The 20,356-nt window shown below is 45.9% G+C and overlaps 1 protein-coding gene across 1 annotated transcript; it reads right to left on the minus strand.

The window, feature by feature from the left end:
- Positions 1-3,364: 3,364 nt before the first annotated feature.
- On the minus strand, positions 3,365-8,402 carry LOC309523400 (endothelial differentiation-related factor 1). Its single transcript, XM_082207163.1, has 5 exons — positions 8,278-8,402; positions 5,613-5,664; positions 3,973-4,133; positions 3,656-3,749; positions 3,365-3,579 (listed from the first exon to the last, which is right to left on the minus strand). The coding sequence occupies exons 1-5, from the start codon at positions 8,353-8,355 to the stop codon at positions 3,518-3,520; spliced, it is 447 nt and encodes a 148-aa protein (XP_082063289.1). The 5' UTR covers positions 8,356-8,402; the 3' UTR covers positions 3,365-3,517.
- Positions 8,403-20,356: the final 11,954 nt, after the last annotated feature.

The following is a 20,356-nucleotide window of genomic DNA, read 5'->3' on the forward strand; positions in this document are numbered from 1 at the left end:
GGCGGGGGCAGAACGCTGTTAGCGGGCTCCGATTGGACGAGGGCGGAAGAAGCGGTGGAGTGGCACGTCCGCCTCGCGGCCTCATTGGTCGGAAAGAGCGGGGTCAAAGATCACCCGGAAATGTTTTGAATTGATTGTAAATGGAAGAGGCCACGTTATTATTATTATTATTATTATTATTATTATTATTAGATGTCACAAAATAAAATAGGAGACTAAAAATAAAAGATTGCTAAATAGTATTCACATATAGTATTTTATTATTTATTATTAGTATCATTAATATTAAATATTATTAGTATCATTAATATTTTCCAAATTGGGAAAGGAGTACGGCAAGGCTGTATATTGTCTCCCTGCTTATTTAACTTATATGCAGAATTCATCATGCGAAAGGCTGGGCTGGATGAATCCCAAGCTGGAATTAAGATTGCCGGAAGAAATATCAACAACCTCAGATATGCAGATGACACAACCTTGATGGCAGAAAGTGAAGAGGAATTAAAGAACCTTTTATTGAGAGTGAAAGAGGAGAGCGCAAAATATGGTCTGAAGCTCAACATCAAAAAAACGAAGATCATGGCCACTGGGCCCATCACCTCCTGGCAAATAGATGGGGAAGAAATGGAGGCAGTGAGAGATTTTACTTTCTTGGGCTCCATAATCACTGCAGATGGTGACAGCAGTCACGAAATTAAAAGACGCCTGCTCCTTGGGAGAAAGGCGATGGCAAACCTAGACAACATCTTAAAAAGCAGAGACATCACCTTGCCAACAAAGGTCCGTATAGTAAAAGCCATGGTTTTCCCAGTAGTGATGTATGGAAGTGAGAGCTGGACCATAAAGAAGGCTGATCGCCGAAGAATTGATGCTTTTGAATTCTGGTGCTGGAGGAGACTCTTGAGAGTCCCATGGACTGCAAGAAGATCAAACCTATCCATTCTGAAGGAAATCAGCCCTGAGTGCTCACTGGAAGGACAGATCGTGAAGCTGAGGCTCCAATACTTTGGCCACCTCATGAGAAGAGAGGACTCCCTGGAAAAGACCCTGATGTTGGGAAAGATGGAGGGCACAAGGAGAAGGGGACGACAGAGAATGAGATGGTTGGATGGTGTTCTTGAAGCTACTAGCATGAGTTTGATCAAACTGCGGGAGGCAGTGGAGGACAGAAGTGCCTGGCGTGCTCTGGTCCATGGGGTCACGAAGAGTCGGACACGACTAAACGACTAAACAACAACATCATTAATATTGTTATTAAAATAATATTAATATTAATATTAATATTATTAACTGGGCCCGAGGCAACCCATTTAGGATGAATGGGGGTATGATGCAGTATTCCGGTCCAAAAAGATTGTATAAGAAGCAAAGTTTTTGAAAATTAATAAAAAATATTATTTATATTAAAAATGTGTGTGATAAATAATAATCCAATTGGTCATTCCAACAGGGGAAGAGTTCTGTGTGACTCTAAAGCTTGCGCATCATAGTATAAAATAAAACTACCAAATAATCCAATTGGTAATTCGGATTGATCAAGAGTCCTGTGTGACTCTAAAGCTTGTGGACAATAAAATTAAAAGGCAAAATAATCCAATTGGTAATTCGAACTGGGGAAGAGTCCTGTGTGACTCTAAAACTTGCGCATCATACAATAGAATAAAAATACCAAATAATCCAATTGGTCATTCCAACTGGGGAAGAGTCCTGTGTGACTCGGTTGATAATCAATATCAATAAAAAATTATTATTTATATAAATAGTGCGTAATACATAATAATCCAGTTGGTCCTTCCAACTGGGGAAGAGTCCTGTGTGACTCGAAAGCTTGCGCACCAGAACATAAGATAAGAAGACAAAATAATCCGATGGATAATTCGAACTGATGAAGAGCGCAGTGCAAATTGACCCCCTGACCTGAACGAAGAAGAAGAGCCCTGTGGAACCCCAAAGTCTGCGGCTGTTACTGTATTTCCATGTTGGGTTGGAAGCCGCCAGATGGGCATGGTAGAAATATATTATTATTATTATTAATAAATAAATTGTTGTTAGATGGGGTACAAATACATTTGTTGTTGTTGTATAAATACATTTATTGTTGCTTTTGTTTAAATAAATAAATTTGTTGTTGTTGTCATATAAAGATCCTTATTATTAGGGCATAAATATTATTATTTTTATTATTATCATATAAATTATATTTATCATATTTATGACATTTATTATAATATAGATATCATTATTATTATTAGGGTATAAACATTATCCTTATTATTTAAATATCATTATTATTATTAGGGTATAAACATTATCCTTATTATTTACATATCATTATTACTAGTTGGGTATAAATATCATTATCATTATTGTTTAAATATCATTATTGCTAGTTGGGTATAAATATTATTCTTATTAATCATTATTACCATTAGGTATTATTATTATTATTATTATTAAAATATATTAAAATATATATTATTAAAATATTAAAATATCATTATTATTATTAGGGTATAAATATTATTATTATTATTAGGGTACAAATAATAGATGTCGACGACGCCTCGCCGCTCACCGTTCCTCCAGGCCCAGATCTGCCTCGTCCTTCAGATTCTGGGAGTTGTAGTTTGAGGCTTCCAAGGCGCCCGCTAGTCCTCCAAAGGATTCTGGGAGATGTAGTTTGAAGCATCTAAGGCACCCTCTATTTCCCTTTCCACACAGCATCCCCGCAAAGGACTGTGGGAGTTGTAGTTTGAGGCTTCTAAGGTGCCCTCTACTCCCCTTTGAACAGGGCCTCCTCACAAAGGATTCTGGGAGTTGTAGTTTGAGGCTTTTAATGTCTCCCTAGTCCCCCAAAGAATTCTGGGAGATGTAGTTTGAGGCTTCTACGGCGCCCTCTTGTCCCCCAAAGAATTCTGGGAGATGTAGTTTGAGGCTTCTACGGCACCCTCTAGTCCCCCCAAAGGATTCTGGGAGATGTAGTTTGAAGCATCTAAGGCACCCTCTATTTCCCTTACCCTTTCCACACAGCATCCCCGCAAAGGACTGTGGGAGTTGTAGTCTGAGGCTTCTAAGGCGCCCTCTACTCCCCTTTGAACAGGGCATCCTCACAAAGGATTCTGGGAGTTGTAGTTTGAGGCTTCTAATGTCTCTCTAGCGCCTCAAAGAATTCTGGGAGATGTAGTTTGAGGCTTCTAAGGCGCCCTCTTGTCCCCCAAAGGATTCTGGGAGGTGTAGTTTGAAGCATCTAAAGCACCCTCTATTTCCCTTTCTAAGCCACCCACTCTGAACCCGCCACCCCTGCAAAGGATCCTGGGAGTCGTAGCACGCAAGACAAGACCCGGGTTCGAGACGCGCCCACCATTTTAATTTCGCTTTATTCGATCTGCGGAAAGAGGAGACGGGCCGCCAGCTGGCAGGCGGCTTCTCCCGCCGGTCCGGAGTCGGGGCGGGAGGGCGGGGAGACCCCCGGGCGCCCCACGGCGCCCGGCGCCCCCCGGCTTTCGAGGCTTTGTCCTCACTGCGCCTTGGGGCCCTTTTCGAGGGGTTTCCCGATGTCCCTCCCGCGGAGCTTAAGGCCTGGGGAGAGAGGAAGGGGGTCAGCCGCGCCTCCTCGAACCCGCCACCCCCTCCTCGAACCCGCCACCCCGCTTACCGATGGCTCTCTCGATCTTGCCCAGAACCTGGTTGTTCGGGATGGCCTTGCCCGACTCGTAGTCGGCGATCACCTGCGGCTTCTCGTTGATTTTCTGAAAGAGAGAGAGAGAGGTTTCCGAGTGCGAGTTCTGCGGCTTATTGATTTCCCATTATTTTGGATTTTTTATTGATTTCCCTCCCATTTTTTATAGATTTTGCTTTGTGGTTGGTGTTACCATTGTGGAAAATCTAATAAAGATTTATTTTAAAATAACAATAATAATGACGATTTTGAATAACGACCGTCAACAACAGCTAATAGTTTTTAATAATTACCGTCGCCAGGTCCTTCTGGGTCAGCCCCTTGCCCTGGCGCCCCTGCTGGATGACTTTGCCCACCTCCAGGGGCACCCGGTCGTGGTGCAGCTCCTCCGTCTCCCGGTCCAGCTTGGCCGTGTTCTTCGTGATGGAGTGCTGCTTGTTCTGGCCCGCCGCCCCTGCGGACAAAGCAAGTGACATCACTTCCTATCTGGAAAGGAAGTCACAACATGCGACCCACCCTTAAAAAAACAACGACATGCTACCTATGTCTCTCTTCTCCGGTTAAAAATTAATAATTTTTTGTTTAGTTTATCCCACCCGGCGCGGCGACATCACTTCCTGTCCGGACAGGAAGTCACAACACGCGACCTACGTCTCTCCTCCGGTTAAAAAACCGCACATGCTACCTCTTGGGGTCCCATCTCTGCATTTCAGGGGTCAGACTAGATGCCTCTGGGGGTGCCATTTCTGCATTTCAGGGGTCAGTCTAGATCATAGCTGTCAACTTGCAGATTTGAAAATAAGGGACCAGCAGCCCAAATAAGGGATGTTCCAGGCACAGGTATGTTCGACTTCTGAGCCATAGCTGTTTCCAGGAGTGGAGGAGTGGAGGAGTGGTACCCAAGGAGGAGGAGGAAGGATGCAGGAGGAGACAGGAAGTAGAAGGATGCTTCAAGGAGGTGGAAGGATGCAGGAGGAGACAGGAAGCGGAAGGATGCTTCAAGGAGGAGGAGTGGTACCCAAGGAGGAGGAGGAGGAAGGATGCAGGAGGAGACAGGAAGAAGAAGGATGCTTCAAGGAGGAGGAGTGGTACCCAAGGAGGAGGAGGAGGAAGGATGCAGGAGGAGACAGGAAGAAGAAGGATGCTTCAAGGGGGAGGAGTGGTACCCAAGGAGGAGGAGGAGGAAGGATGCAGGAGGAGACAGGAAGTAGAAGGATGCTTCAAGGAGGAGGAGTGGTACCCAAGGAGGAGGAGGAAGGATGCGGGAGGAGACAGGAAGTAGAAGGATGCTTCAAGGAGGCGGAAGGATGCAGGAGGAGACAGGAAGTAGAAGGATGCTTCAAGGAGGAGGAGGAGGAAGGATGCAGGAGGAGACAGGAAGTAGAAGGATGCTTCAAGGGGGAGGAGTGGTACCCAAGGAGGAGGAGGAAGGATGCAGGAGGAGACAGGAAGCGGAAGGATGCTTCAAGGAGGAGGAGTGGTACCCAAGGAAGAGGAGGAGGAAGGATGCAGGAGGAGACAGGAAGTAGAAGGATGCTTCAAGGGGGAGGAGTGGTACCCAAGGAGGAGGAGGAAGGATGCAGGAGGAGACAGGAAGCGGAAGGATGCTTCAAGGGGGAGGAGTGGTACCCAAGGAAGAGGAGGAGGAAGGATGCAGGAGGAGACAGGAAGTAGAAGGATGCTTCAAGGGGGAGGAGTGGTACCCAAGGAGGAGGAAGGATGCAGCTGAAATACAAAGTGCAAAGGGACCAGATCATTTGGGAGAGCAGCGCCGGTTTTTCGCCTGCAATTCAATAACTGCAAGATTATGCAGATTTGAAAATAAGGGAGCGGCAGCCTCAAAAATAAGGGACCAGCAGCCATAAGAACGGATTTTCCAAGGGGCGCATAATGTTAAAAATGGCAAATACCGTCCAAAATGGGGGAAACTTACATTTCTTTGAGGTCTCCACATCGTCGCCTCTTCTCTGAGCCGCAACGACAGCCTGGGGCAGAAAAGAGGGACATTAGGGGAGCCATAAAAAAAATGATGATTGATTTTTCTTCTTCTTAATTCGTGAATTATGTGTTTAATAAAGATTTTCTTGGTTTGCAAAAGCGAATGCGCTGTAAAGTCTTCTCTGCAGATCTGTCTCATTTGTTAGGAGACTAGCGCAATTATCCTTGGGATTTTATAGAGAGATGTACAGATTTTTATTTATTCAGATTTGTTATCTGATTTATTAAATAAATACTATTTTTATTATTATACTATATTAATAATATAATATAATAAAATAATATAATATAATATAATCAGAATCCAACCAGGGTCTTGTCTAATATAATCACAATCCAACCAGTGTCTTGTCTAATATAATCAGAATTCAACCAGTGTCTTGTCTAATATAATCAGAATTCAACCAGGGTCCTGTCTAATATAATCAGAATTCAACCAGGGTCTTGTCTAATATAATCAGAATTCAACCAGGGTCTTGTCTAATATAATCAGAATTCAACCAGGGTCCTGTCTAATATAATCATAATCAAACAAGGATCTTGTCTAATATAATCAGAATTAAACCAGGGTCTTGTCTAATATAATCAGAATTAAACCAGGGTCCTGTCTAATATAATCAGAATTCAACCAGGGTCCTGTCTAATATAATCAGAATTCAACCAGGGTCTTGTCTAATATAATCAGAATCAAACCAGGGTCTTGTCTAATATAATCATAATCAAACAAGGATCTTGTCTAATATAATCAGAATTAAACAAGGATCTTGTCTAATATAATCAGAATTAAACCAGGGTCCTGTCTAATATAATCAGAATCCAACCAGGGTCTTTCTAATATAATAAAATTACATTTCGGGGGGGGGGGTAGAATGATACATATATATGAAAAAAAGGAAATCAGAAATGGAAAGGAAGCAGAAGAAATCAGGAAGAAGAAATCAGAAAAAAACATTTCTGGATTATTTCAAAACGGATTGGAAACAACTTGAAATATTAGCATCAACATAAAAGGACCAATATTGTTTTTGTTATTATTGTTATGGCAAACATCCTAGCCATCTGAATATGTATCCAAATTTTTAGAGGAGCAAAGAATACGTATCAATTTTTTTAGTGGAAACAAATAATACGTATCAATCTTTTTAAAGGAAACAAATAATACGCATCAGTCTTTTTAAAGGAAACAAAAAATACGTATCCAAATTTTTAGAGGAAACAAATAATTAAGGAATTTGGTGGGTATGCAGAAGCAGAGAGGAAAGCAAAGGAATGAAAATGAAAAGTATAAAATGATATATATATAATGGAACTTATTTATTCTCAATTCAATTTAAATGGAATGGAACTTATTTTTAATCCAATTTTAATTGAAGGCAACTTATTTTCAATTCACTTTAAATCGAATGGAGCTTGTTCTTTTTAAATTAAATTTAAATGCAACTTAAAAATTAAATTGAACGGAACATATTTATTTTTAATCCAATTCAAATATAATGGAACTTATGTATTCTCAGTTCAATTGAAATATAATGGAACTTATTTATGCTCAATTCAATTTAAATTGAATGGAACTCACTTATTTTCAATCCAATTTAAATTGAAAGGAATTCATTTATTTTTCATTAAATTGAATGGAACTCACTTCTTTTTCATCCAATTTAAATTGAATGCAATTCACTTATTTGCAATTAATTTATTTTGAATCCCATTGAATGGAACTCACTTCTTTTTAATCCAATTTAAATGGAATGCAATTCACTTCTTTGCAATTAATTTATTTTTAATTCCGTTTAATGGAACTCGCTTCTTTTTAATCCAATTTAAATTGAATGCAATTCACTGATTTGCAATTAATTTATTTTTAATTCCATTGAATGGAACTCACTTCTTTTTAATCCAATTTAAATTGAATGCAATTCACTTATTTGCAATTAATTTAGTTTTAATTCCATTTAATGGAACTCACTTCTTCTTAATCCAATTTAAATTGAACGCAGTTCACTGATTTGAAATTAATTTATTTTTAATCCCATTGAATGGAACTCACTTCTTTTTCATCCAATTTAAATTGAATGCAATTCACTTATTTGCAATTCATTTATTTTTCATCCCATTTAATGGAACTCCCTTCTTTTTAATCAAATATAAATTGAATGCAATTCATTTACTTTTCATTAAATTGAACTCACTTCTTTTTAATCCAATTTAAATTGATTTTTAAATTATTTTTAATGCCATTTAATGGAACTCACTGATTTTTAACCCAATTTAACCTTCATTTATTTCTCATTAAATCGAATGGAGCTTGTTCCTTTTTATTTTAATTTGAAGAGAACTTAAAAATTTAAATTTCATACAAGATATCCACTTTTAATCCCATTTAAATTCACTTATTTCCAATCCACTGAGGAGCATTCAGGGCGCCATTTTGAGAGGGCGTGGCCTGGCGCGCCGCCATCTTGCCGGGCCAATGGGAGCCTCCGGGGGGCGTGGCCTGCGGGGGGGCGAGGGGCTTTGGAGGGGCGCGTCGCGGCCGGATCCCGTCAGAGCGCCCCGTGAGAGGCCCGGCGGCGGCCGCGCGGGGAGAGGCCTGGGCTCACCTGCTTGGACTTGGCCTGGGCCGCGCTGGGCCCCTTCTTGCGCAGCACCGTCACCGTGTCCCAGTCGCTCTCCGCCATGGCGCCGCTCTGGCTGGCTCCGCCGCCCTCCCGGACGCCTATTGGCCGCTCCTTAAGAAGGGCCCGCCTCTCAGAGGCACGCCCGCCAATCGGCTTCCCCCGCCCCAGGCCGGCGTCGCGGGATTGGTTGGTTGGCGCGCGTCACGCCCCTCGCTCTGGAGGGGGAGCATGCGCGGAAGCGCTGTCCGGGCTGTAGAGCAGGCGCAGAAACGAGCGTAGGTTGCTTTGCTTCACGCCCTTTGGGGAGCATGCGCAGAAACGAGTATAGGTTGCTGTGCTTCACGCCCTTTGGCGAGCATGCGCAGAAGCGACTGTGAAGCTTCCCGCGCTGTGCAGCATGCGCAGAAACGACCATAGGTTGCTGTGCTTCACGCCCTTTGGCGAGCATGCGCAGAAGCGACTGTGAAGCTCCCCGCGCTGTAGAGCATACGCAGAAAGGATGGCCGGCGGCCCTCAACCAACATGGCGGCCCAGCCGCCTCTTCCGCCCTTTCTTCCCCCTCCCTCTTTCCAGTCCCCTTGCCCTCGTCCAAAATGGCTGCCCTAGCAACCCCCTCGCTCGACGCACGCGCGGCGACAGGTCACGCCCACAGCCCGACCTGGGATTGGCCCAAAGGCCGACCTATCGCCGCCGAGTTCACTGCTGCTGCGACTGCTGGGCGCGTGCGCTGAGCGAGGGGCTTCCTAGGCCGGCCATTTTGGACCAGGGCAACGGAAAGGGCAGAAGAGGCGCCCCCGCCGCCATGTTGGCTGAGGGCCTTCGACGGCGATAGGTGGGCCTTTGGGCCAATCCCAGGCCGGGCTGTGGGCGGGGCCAGGCGTTTCCCGCTCTTTCTCCTCCCAGCTGTTTCTCACCTGATTCTCCTCAGCTGTTTCCCACGCCCGGGACGCCCAGGGAGGTTTGGCGCGCTTTTTATTCCCATCAAGGATTATTTCAATTTATTTTTATTTTTATTATGGGAAAAGGCGAGGTGGAGTTTGCCGTACAGTATGTTTCGTCCCGTTTTCAATATTCTGTGGGAAAGGAGAAGAAATGAGGAGTCGCCTCCCTTTTTCAACGGTTCTCATTATAATTCTACTGGTGATTCTGCTCAAAGGGGGAGGGAAGTTCGGAGGAGATGATGTTTTCCCGTTTTTTTTAAAGAAAATACTCTGTTGGTGGCTGGAAAATAGCAATCCATTATTAATATCATTGAATGTTAAATTATTATGATTATGATTCTTATTCTTCTAAATCACAGCCAGCCAAGGGGGACACGGCCTCTTCCCCCCTCAGCCTTCCCAGGATGGTATTTTTCTTGATTGGAATTGGGGGAGAAGCAACTCCAGAGGAAGGGGCTGGGAGGAGAAGAAGAAGAACCATGGATTCTTTCTCTCAAACCAAGGGCAGATCTCCATTGCTTTCTCCCTCAGGCCGCCTTTCAAGTCTTGGAAATTGGATTTAATGTCTTGGAAACGGGAGCTGAAGAGGGTATTGTGCAGAGGAAGCGCTGCTTGCTTGGGGAGCCAGCTCATTCCTCCAGATCCCAATTCCTCCACGGATTATGATGATGATGATGATGATGATGATTATGAAATGAACCCTTGTGGTTCCTTCGCAGATTCCTGCCTTGGACTGGATGACCCTTGGGGTCCCTTCCAGCTCAATGCACCATAATAACAATAATAATAATAATAATAATAATAACAACAAGAATAAATTAAATTATTATTAAATGAACGCCTTGCAGCGGGTTGGACTAGATGACCCTTGGGGTCCCTTCCAGCTAAATGCACCATAATAATAATAATAATAATAATAATAACAATAATAAATTAAATTATTATTAAATGAATGCCTTGCAGCGGGTTGGACTAGATGACCCTTGGGGTCCCTTCCGGCTAAATGCACCATAATCATAATAATAATAATAATAAAGATATGATTCTGGGGAAAAGGCTTCAGAAAGAATATAGAATAAAAGCCCATTTCTTCCCGTTGGTCGCCTGCTGGCTCCTTCTTTCCCCCTGGATTCTTTCTCCCACTGCAATCTGGGCTGGACGTATTCGAGGTCTGCTTGGAGGGGGACCCCTCTTTCCCTTCTGGGGAAAATGATGGGCATTCTTGATCTTTCTTAGGTCTGCATTCCTGCTCTGAAAAGGAGGAGGAGGAGGAGGAGGAAGAAACTTCGCCTGACGAACGGAGAAGAGGAGCGGGAGGAAAAGCCATGAAGGTAAAAGGGAAAAAAATAGAAATTAACATACAACACATAAGAACATTTTGAAACCACCCCAGTCCTGATATATCCCACCGACCCCCCAACACGCACAGTACAGTACAGTAAAAATACAGTGAAATAATTTTATTTATTTGATTGGGGTGGGGCATCACCTCCTGGCTTCCCCCATGTTGGTGAGGTCTGTCTCCTTTTCCTGTTCTCCTTAGGCCATCTAAAGGGGACACTGTTTATTTCCCTATCTATGTCTATTCCAGTATTGGCCACAGGAGGGCACTGTTTATTTCCCTATCGAGGTCTATTCCAGTATTGGCCACAGGAGGTAACTGTTTATTTTCCCATTGAGGTCTATTCCAGTACTGGCCACAGGAGGTAACTGTTTATTTTCCCATTGAGGTCTATTCCAGTACTGGCCACAGGAGGGCGCTGTTTATTTTCCCATTGAGGTCTATTCCAGCATTGGCCACAGGAGGGCGCTGTTTATTTTCCCATTGAGGTCTATTCCAGTCCTGGCCACAGGAGGGCACTGTTTATTTTCCTATTGAGGTCTATTCCAGTATTGGCCACAGGAGGGCACTGTTTATTTTCCCATTGAGGTCTATTCCAGCATTGGCCACAGGAGGGCACTGTTTATTTTCCTATTGAGGTCTATTCCAGTACTGGCCACAGGAGGGCACTGTTTATTTTCCCATTGAGGTCTATTCCAGTACTGGCCACAGGAGGGCACTGTTTATTTCCCTATTGAGGTCTATTCCAGTACTGGCCACAGGAGGGCACTGTTTATTTTCCCATTGAGGTCTATTCCAGTACTGGCCACAGGAGGGCACTGTTTATTTCCCTATCTATGTCTATTCCAGCATTGGCCACAGGAGGGCGCTGTTTATTTTCCCATTGAGGTCTATTCCAGCATTGGCCACAGGAGGGCACTGTTTATTTCCCTATCTATGTCTATTCCAGCATTGGCCACAGGAGGGCACTGTTTATTTTCCCATTGAGGTCTATTCCAGCATTGGCCACAGGAGGGCACTGTTTATTTCCCTATCTATGTCTATTCCAGCATTGGCCACAGGAGGGCGCTGTTTATTTTCCTATTGAGGTCTATTCCAGTCCTGGCCACAGGAGGGCACTGTTTATTTTCGTATGGAGGTCTATTCCAGTACTGGCCACAGGAGGGCACTGTTTATTTTCCCATTGAGGTCTATTCCAGTCCTGGCCACAGGAGGGCACTGTTTATTTTCCTATGGAGGTCTATTCCAGTCCTGGCCACAGGAGGGCACTGTTTATTTTCCCATTCAGGTCTATTCCAGTACTGGCCACAGGAGGGCACTGTTTATTTTCCCATTCAGGTCTATTCCAGTCCTGGCCACACGAGGGCACTGTTTATTTTCCCATTGAGGTCTATTCCAGTCCTGGCCACAGGAGGGCACTGTTTATTTTCCTATGGAGGTCTATTCCAGTACTGGCCACAGGAGGGCACTGTTTATTTTCCTATGGAGGTCTATTCCAGTCTTGGCCACAGGAGGGCACTGTTTATTTTCCCATTGAGGTCTATTCCAGTACTGGCCACAGGAGGGCACTGTTTATTTTCCTATTGAGGGCTATTCCAGCATTGGCCACAGGAGGGCACTGTTTATTTTCCTATGGAGGTCTATTCCAGTACTGGCCACAGGAGGGCACTGTTTATTTTCCCATTGAGGTCTATTCCAGTACTGGCCACAGGAGGGCACTGTTTATTTTCCCATTCAGGTCTATTCCAGTCCTGGCCACAGGAGGGCGCTGTTTATTTTCCCATTGAGGTCTATTCCAGTCCTGGCCACAGGAGGGCACTGTTTATTTTCCCATTGAGGTCTATTCCAGTCCTGGCCACAGGAGGGCACTGTTTATTTTCCTATGGAGGTCTATTCCAGTCCTGGCCACAGGAGGGCACTGTTTATTTTCCTATGGAGGTCTATTCCAGTACTGGCCACAGGAGGGCACTGTTTATTTTCCTATGGAGGTCTATTCCAGTACTGGCCACAGGAGGGCACTGTTTATTTTCCCATTCAGGTCTATTCCAGTCCTGGCCACAGGAGGGCGCTGTTTATTTTCCCATTGAGGTCTATTCCAGTCCTGGCCACAGGAGGGCACTGTTTATTTTCCTATGGAGGTCTATTCCAGTCCTGGCCACAGGAGGGCACTGTTTATTTTCCCATTCAGGTCTATTCCAGTCCTGGCCACACGAGGGCACTGTTTATTTTCCCATTGAGGTCTATTCCAGTCCTGGCCACAGGAGGGCACTGTTTATTTTCCTATGGAGGTCTATTCCAGTACTGGCCACAGGAGGGCACTGTTTATTTTCCTATGGAGGTCTATTCCAGTCCTGGCCACAGGAGGGCACTGTTTATTTTCCTATGGAGGTCTATTCCAGTCCTGGCCACAGGAGGGCACTGTTTATTTTCCCATTCAGGTCTATTCCAGTCCTGGCCACACGAGGGCACTGTTTATTTTCCCATTGAGGTCTATTCCAGTCCTGGCCACAGGAGGGCACTGTTTATTTTCCTATGGAGGTCTATTCCAGTACTGGCCACAGGAGGGCACTGTTTATTTTCCTATGGAGGTCTATTCCAGTCTTGGCCACAGGAGGGCACTGTTTATTTTCCCATTGAGGTCTATTCCAGTACTGGCCACAGGAGGGCACTGTTTATTTTCCCATTGAGGTCTATTCCAGTACAGGCCACAGGAGGGCACTGTTTATTTTCCCATTGAGGTCTATTCCAGTCCTGGCCACAGGAGGGCACTGTTTATTTTCCTATGGAGGTCTATTCCAGTCCTGGCCACAGGAGGGCACTGTTTATTTTCCTATGGAGGTCTATTCCAGTACTGGCCACAGGAGGGCACTGTTTATTTTCCCATTGAGGTCTATTCCAGTACTGGCCACAGGAGGGCACTGTTTATTTTCCCATTGAGGTCTATTCCAGTCCTGGCCACAGGAGGGCACTGTTTATTTTCCTATGGAGGTCTATTCCAGTCTTGGCCACAGGAGGGCACTGTTTATTTTCCCATTCAGGTCTATTCCAGTCCTGGCCACAGGAGGGCACTGTTTATTTTCCCATTCAGGTCTATTCCAGTACTGGCCACAGGAGGGCACTGTTTATTTTCCCATTCAGGTCTATTCCAGTCCTGGCCACAGGAGGGCACTGTTTATTTTCCCATTGAGGTCTATTCCAGTACTGGCCACAGGAGGGCACTGTTTATTTTCCCATTGAGGTCTATTCCAGTCCTGGCCACAGGAGGGCACTGTTTATTTTCCTATGGAGGTCTATTCCAGTCTTGGCCACAGGAGGGCACTGTTTATTTTCCCATTCAGGTCTATTCCAGTCCTGGCCACAGGAGGGCACTGTTTATTTTCCCATTGAGGTCTATTCCAGTACTGGCCACAGGAGGGCACTGTTTATTTTCCCATTGAGGTCTATTCCAGTCCTGGCCACAGGAGGGCACTGTTTATTTTCCTATGGAGGTCTATTCCAGTCTTGGCCACAGGAGGGCACTGTTTATTTTCCCATTGAGGTCTATTCCAGTCCTGGCCACAGGAGGGCACTGTTTATTTTCCTATGGAGGTCTATTCCAGTCTTGGCCACAGGAGGGCACTGTTTATTTTCCCATTCAGGTCTATTCCAGTACGGGCCACAGGAGGGCACTGTTTATTTTCCCATTCAGGTCTATTCCAGTCCTGGCCACAGGAGGGCACTGTTTATTTTCCCATTGAGGTCTATTCCAGTCCTGGCCACAGGAGGGCACTGTTTATTTTCCCATTCAGGTCTATTCCAGTCCTGGCCACACGAGGGCACTGTTTATTTTCCCATTGAGGTCTATTCCAGTCCTGGCCACAGGAGGGCACTGTTTATTTTCCCATTCAGGTCTATTCCAGTACTGGCCACAGGAGGGCACTGTTTATTTTCCCATTGAGGTCTATTCCAGTACTGGCCACAGGAGGGCACTGTTTATTTTCCCATTCAGGTCTATTCCAGTCCTGGCCACAGGAGGGCGCTGTTTATTTTCCCATTGAGGTCTATTCCAGTATTGGCCACACGGGGTCACTGTTTATTTTCCTATGGAGGTCTATTCCAGCATTGGCCACAGGAGGGCACTGTTTATTTTCCCATTGAGGTCTATTCCAGTCCTGGCCACAGGAGGGCACTGTTTATTTTCCCATTGAGGTCTATTCCAGTCCTGGCCACAGGAGGGCACTGTTTATTTTCCCATTCAGGTCTATTCCAGTCCTGGCCACACGAGGGCACTGTTTATTTTCCTATGGAGGTCTATTCCAGTCTTGGCCACAGGAGGGCACTGTTTATTTTCCCATTCAGGTCTATTCCAGTACTGGCCACAGGAGGGCACTGTTTATTTTCCCATTGAGGTCTATTCCAGTACTGGCCACAGGAGGGCACTGTTTATTTTCCCATTCAGGTCTATTCCAGTCCTGGCCACAGGAGGGCGCTGTTTATTTTCCCATTGAGGTCTATTCCAGTCCTGGCCACAGGAGGGCACTGTTTATTTTCCCATTGAGGTCTATTCCAGTCCTGGCCACAGGAGGGCACTGTTTATTTTCCTATGGAGGTCTATTCCAGTCCTGGCCACAGGAGGGCACTGTTTATTTTCCTATGGAGGTCTATTCCAGTACTGGCCACAGGAGGGCACTGTTTATTTTCCTATGGAGGTCTATTCCAGTACTGGCCACAGGAGGGCACTGTTTATTTTCCCATTCAGGTCTATTCCAGTCCTGGCCACAGGAGGGCACTGTTTATTTTCCTATGGAGGTCTATTCCAGTCCTGGCCACAGGAGGGCACTGTTTATTTTCCTATGGAGGTCTATTCCAGTACTGGCCACAGGAGGGCACTGTTTATTTTCCTATGGAGGTCTATTCCAGTACTGGCCACAGGAGGGCGCTGTTTATTTTCCCATTGAGGTCTATTCCAGTCCTGGCCACAGGAGGGCACTGTTTATTTTCCTATTGAGGTCTATTCCAGTCCTGGCCACAGGAGGGCACTGTTTATTTTCGTATGGAGGTCTATTCCAGTACTGGCCACAGGAGGGCACTGTTTATTTTCCCATTGAGGTCTATTCCAGTCCTGGCCACAGGAGGGCACTGTTTATTTTCCTATGGAGGTCTATTCCAGTCCTGGCCACAGGAGGGCACTGTTTATTTTCCCATTCAGGTCTATTCCAGTACTGGCCACAGGAGGGCACTGTTTATTTTCCCATTCAGGTCTATTCCAGTCCTGGCCACACGAGGGCACTGTTTATTTTCCCATTGAGGTCTATTCCAGTCCTGGCCACAGGAGGGCACTGTTTATTTTCCTATGGAGGTCTATTCCAGTACTGGCCACAGGAGGGCACTGTTTATTTTCCTATGGAGGTCTATTCCAGTCTTGGCCACAGGAGGGCACTGTTTATTTTCCCATTGAGGTCTATTCCAGTACTGGCCACAGGAGGGCACTGTTTATTTTCCCATTGAGGTCTATTCCAGTACAGGCCACAGGAGGGCACTGTTTATTTTCCCATTGAGGTCTATTCCAGCATTGGCCACAGGAGGGCACTGTTTATTTCCCTATCTATGTCTATTCCAGCATTGGCCACAGGAGGGCACTGTTTATTTTCCCATTGAGGTCTATTCCAGTACTGGCCACAGGAGGGCACTGTTTATTTTCCCATTGAGGTCTATTCCAGTCCTGGCCACAGGAGGGCACTGTTTATTTTCCTATTGAGGTCTATTCCAGTCCTGGCCACAGGAGGGCACTGTTTATTTTCCTATGGAGGTCTATTCCAGTCCTGGCCACAGGAGGGCACTGTTTATTTTCCCATTCAGGTCTATTCCAGTACTGGCCACAGGAGGGCACTGTTTATTTTCCCATTCAGGTCTATTCCAGTCCTGGCCACACGAGGGCACTGTTTATTTTCCCATTGAGGTCTATTCCAGTCCTGGCCACAGGAGGGCACTGTTTATTTTCCTATGGAGGTCTATTCCAGTACTGGCCACAGGAGGGCACTGTTTATTTTCCTATGGAGGTCTATTCCAGTCTTGGCCACAGGAGGGCACTGTTTATTTTCCCATTGAGGTCTATTCCAGTACTGGCCACAGGAGGGCACTGTTTATTTTCCCATTGAGGTCTATTCCAGTACAGGCCACAGGAGGGCACTGTTTATTTTCCCATTGAGGTCTATTCCAGTCCTGGCCACAGGAGGGCACTGTTTATTTTCCTATGGAGGTCTATTCCAGTCCTGGCCACAGGAGGGCACTGTTTATTTTCCTATGGAGGTCTATTCCAGTACTGGCCACAGGAGGGCACTGTTTATTTTCCCATTGAGGTCTATTCCAGTACTGGCCACAGGAGGGCACTGTTTATTTTCCCATTCAGGTCTATTCCAGTCCTGGCCACAGGAGGGCGCTGTTTATTTTCCCATTGAGGTCTATTCCAGTCCTGGCCACAGGAGGGCACTGTTTATTTTCCCATTGAGGTCTATTCCAGTCCTGGCCACAGGAGGGCACTGTTTATTTTCCTATGGAGGTCTATTCCAGTCCTGGCCACAGGAGGGCACTGTTTATTTTCCTATGGAGGTCTATTCCAGTACTGGCCACAGGAGGGCACTGTTTATTTTCCTATGGAGGTCTATTCCAGTACTGGCCACAGGAGGGCACTGTTTATTTTCCCATTCAGGTCTATTCCAGTCCTGGCCACAGGAGGGCGCTGTTTATTTTCCCATTGAGGTCTATTCCAGTCCTGGCCACAGGAGGGCACTGTTTATTTTCCTATTGAGGTCTATTCCAGTCCTGGCCACAGGAGGGCACTGTTTATTTTCGTATGGAGGTCTATTCCAGTACTGGCCACAGGAGGGCACTGTTTATTTTCCCATTGAGGTCTATTCCAGTCCTGGCCACAGGAGGGCACTGTTTATTTTCCTATGGAGGTCTATTCCAGTCCTGGCCACAGGAGGGCACTGTTTATTTTCCCATTCAGGTCTATTCCAGTACTGGCCACAGGAGGGCACTGTTTATTTTCCCATTCAGGTCTATTCCAGTCCTGGCCACACGAGGGCACTGTTTATTTTCCCATTGAGGTCTATTCCAGTCCTGGCCACAGGAGGGCACTGTTTATTTTCCTATGGAGGTCTATTCCAGTACTGGCCACAGGAGGGCACTGTTTATTTTCCTATGGAGGTCTATTCCAGTCTTGGCCACAGGAGGGCACTGTTTATTTTCCCATTGAGGTCTATTCCAGTACTGGCCACAGGAGGGCACTGTTTATTTTCCCATTGAGGTCTATTCCAGTACAGGCCACAGGAGGGCACTGTTTATTTTCCCATTGAGGTCTATTCCAGTCCTGGCCACAGGAGGGCACTGTTTATTTTCCTATGGAGGTCTATTCCAGTCCTGGCCACAGGAGGGCACTGTTTATTTTCCTATGGAGGTCTATTCCAGTACTGGCCACAGGAGGGCACTGTTTATTTTCCCATTGAGGTCTATTCCAGTACTGGCCACAGGAGGGCACTGTTTATTTTCCCATTGAGGTCTATTCCAGTCCTGGCCACAGGAGGGCACTGTTTATTTTCCTATGGAGGTCTATTCCAGTCTTGGCCACAGGAGGGCACTGTTTATTTTCCCATTCAGGTCTATTCCAGTCCTGGCCACAGGAGGGCACTGTTTATTTTCCCATTCAGGTCTATTCCAGTACTGGCCACAGGAGGGCACTGTTTATTTTCCCATTCAGGTCTATTCCAGTCCTGGCCACAGGAGGGCACTGTTTATTTTCCCATTGAGGTCTATTCCAGTCCTGGCCACAGGAGGGCACTGTTTATTTTCCTATGGAGGTCTATTCCAGTCTTGGCCACAGGAGGGCACTGTTTATTTTCCCATTCAGGTCTATTCCAGTCCTGGCCACAGGAGGGCACTGTTTATTTTCCCATTGAGGTCTATTCCAGTACTGGCCACAGGAGGGCACTGTTTATTTTCCCATTGAGGTCTATTCCAGTCCTGGCCACAGGAGGGCACTGTTTATTTTCCTATGGAGGTCTATTCCAGTCTTGGCCACAGGAGGGCACTGTTTATTTTCCCATTGAGGTCTATTCCAGTCCTGGCCACAGGAGGGCACTGTTTATTTTCCTATGGAGGTCTATTCCAGTCTTGGCCACAGGAGGGCACTGTTTATTTTCCCATTCAGGTCTATTCCAGTACTGGCCACAGGAGGGCACTGTTTATTTTCCCATTCAGGTCTATTCCAGTCCTGGCCACAGGAGGGCACTGTTTATTTTCCCATTGAGGTCTATTCCAGTCCTGGCCACAGGAGGGCACTGTTTATTTTCCCATTCAGGTCTATTCCAGTCCTGGCCACACGAGGGCACTGTTTATTTTCCCATTGAGGTCTATTCCAGTCCTGGCCACAGGAGGGCACTGTTTATTTTCCTATTGAGGTCTATTCCAGTCCTGGCCACAGGAGGGCACTGTTTATTTTCCTATTGAGGTCTATTCCAGTCCTGGCCACAGGAGGGCACTGTTTATTTTCCCATTGAGGTCTATTCCAGTCCTGGCCACAGGAGGGCACTGTTTATTTTCCCATTGAGGTCTATTCCAGTATTGGCCACACGGGGTCACTGTTTATTTTCCCATTGAGGTCTATTCCAGTCCTGGCCACAGGAGGGCACTGTTTATTTTCCCATTGAGGTCTATTCCAGTATTGGCCACACGGGGTCACTGTTTATTTTCCCATTGAGGTCTATTCCAGCATTGGCCACAGGAGGGCACTGTTTATTTTCCCATTGAGGTCTATTCCAGTCCTGGCCACAGGAGGGCACTGTTTATTTTCCCATTGAGGTCTATTCCAGTATTGGCCACACGGGGTCACTGTTTATTTTCCTATGGAGGTCTATTCCAGCATTGGCCACAGGAGGGCACTGTTTATTTTCCCATTGAGGTCTATTCCAGTCCTGGCCACAGGAGGGCACTGTTTATTTTCCCATTGAGGTCTATTCCAGTCCTGGCCACAGGAGGGCACTGTTTATTTTCCCATTCAGGTCTATTCCAGTCCTGGCCACAGGAGGGCACTGTTTATTTTCCCATTGAGGTCTATTCCAGTCCTGGCCACAGGAGGGCACTGTTTATTTTCCCATTGAGGTCTATTCCAGCATTGGCCACAGGAGGGCACTGTTTATTTTCCCATTGAGGTCTATTCCAGTCCTGGCCACAGGAGGGCACTGTTTATTTTCCCATTGAGGTCTATTCCAGTATTGGCCACACGGGGTCACTGTTTATTTTCCTATGGAGGTCTATTCCAGTCCTGGCCACAGGAGGGCGCTGTTTATTTTCCCATTGAGGTCTATTCCAGTCCTGGCCACAGGAGGGCACTGTTTATTTTCCCATTGAGGTCTATTCCAGTCCTGGCCACAGGAGGGCACTGTTTATTTTCCCATTCAGGTCTATTCCAGTCCTGGCCACAGGAGGGCACTGTTTATTTTCCCATTGAGGTCTATTCCACTATTGGCCACACGGGGTCACTGTTTATTGGTCAGATAGTTAAGGATTTCTAGTCCTGCCCCCCCCCCGCTCCCCCTTGGCTACATCAATGGGCCAGGTACTAATTCTTGATCCACTGAGATAAAGTTCATTTGTCTGCTTCAGAGTCCAAATGAAATAAAGGAGATCAATTAAAAGTTTGACAGGGGAAATAATTGAAAAGCCATATTCAAATTCCTGCGTGGAAAAAACTTACACCTAGAAATTAGCACGAATTCTGTTCCATCACTGGCCACACGGG

Source organism: Podarcis vaucheri (genome assembly GCF_965113315.1).
Source record: "Podarcis vaucheri genome assembly, chromosome: Z".
NCBI classification, from domain to species: Eukaryota; Metazoa; Chordata; class Lepidosauria; order Squamata; family Lacertidae; genus Podarcis; species Podarcis vaucheri.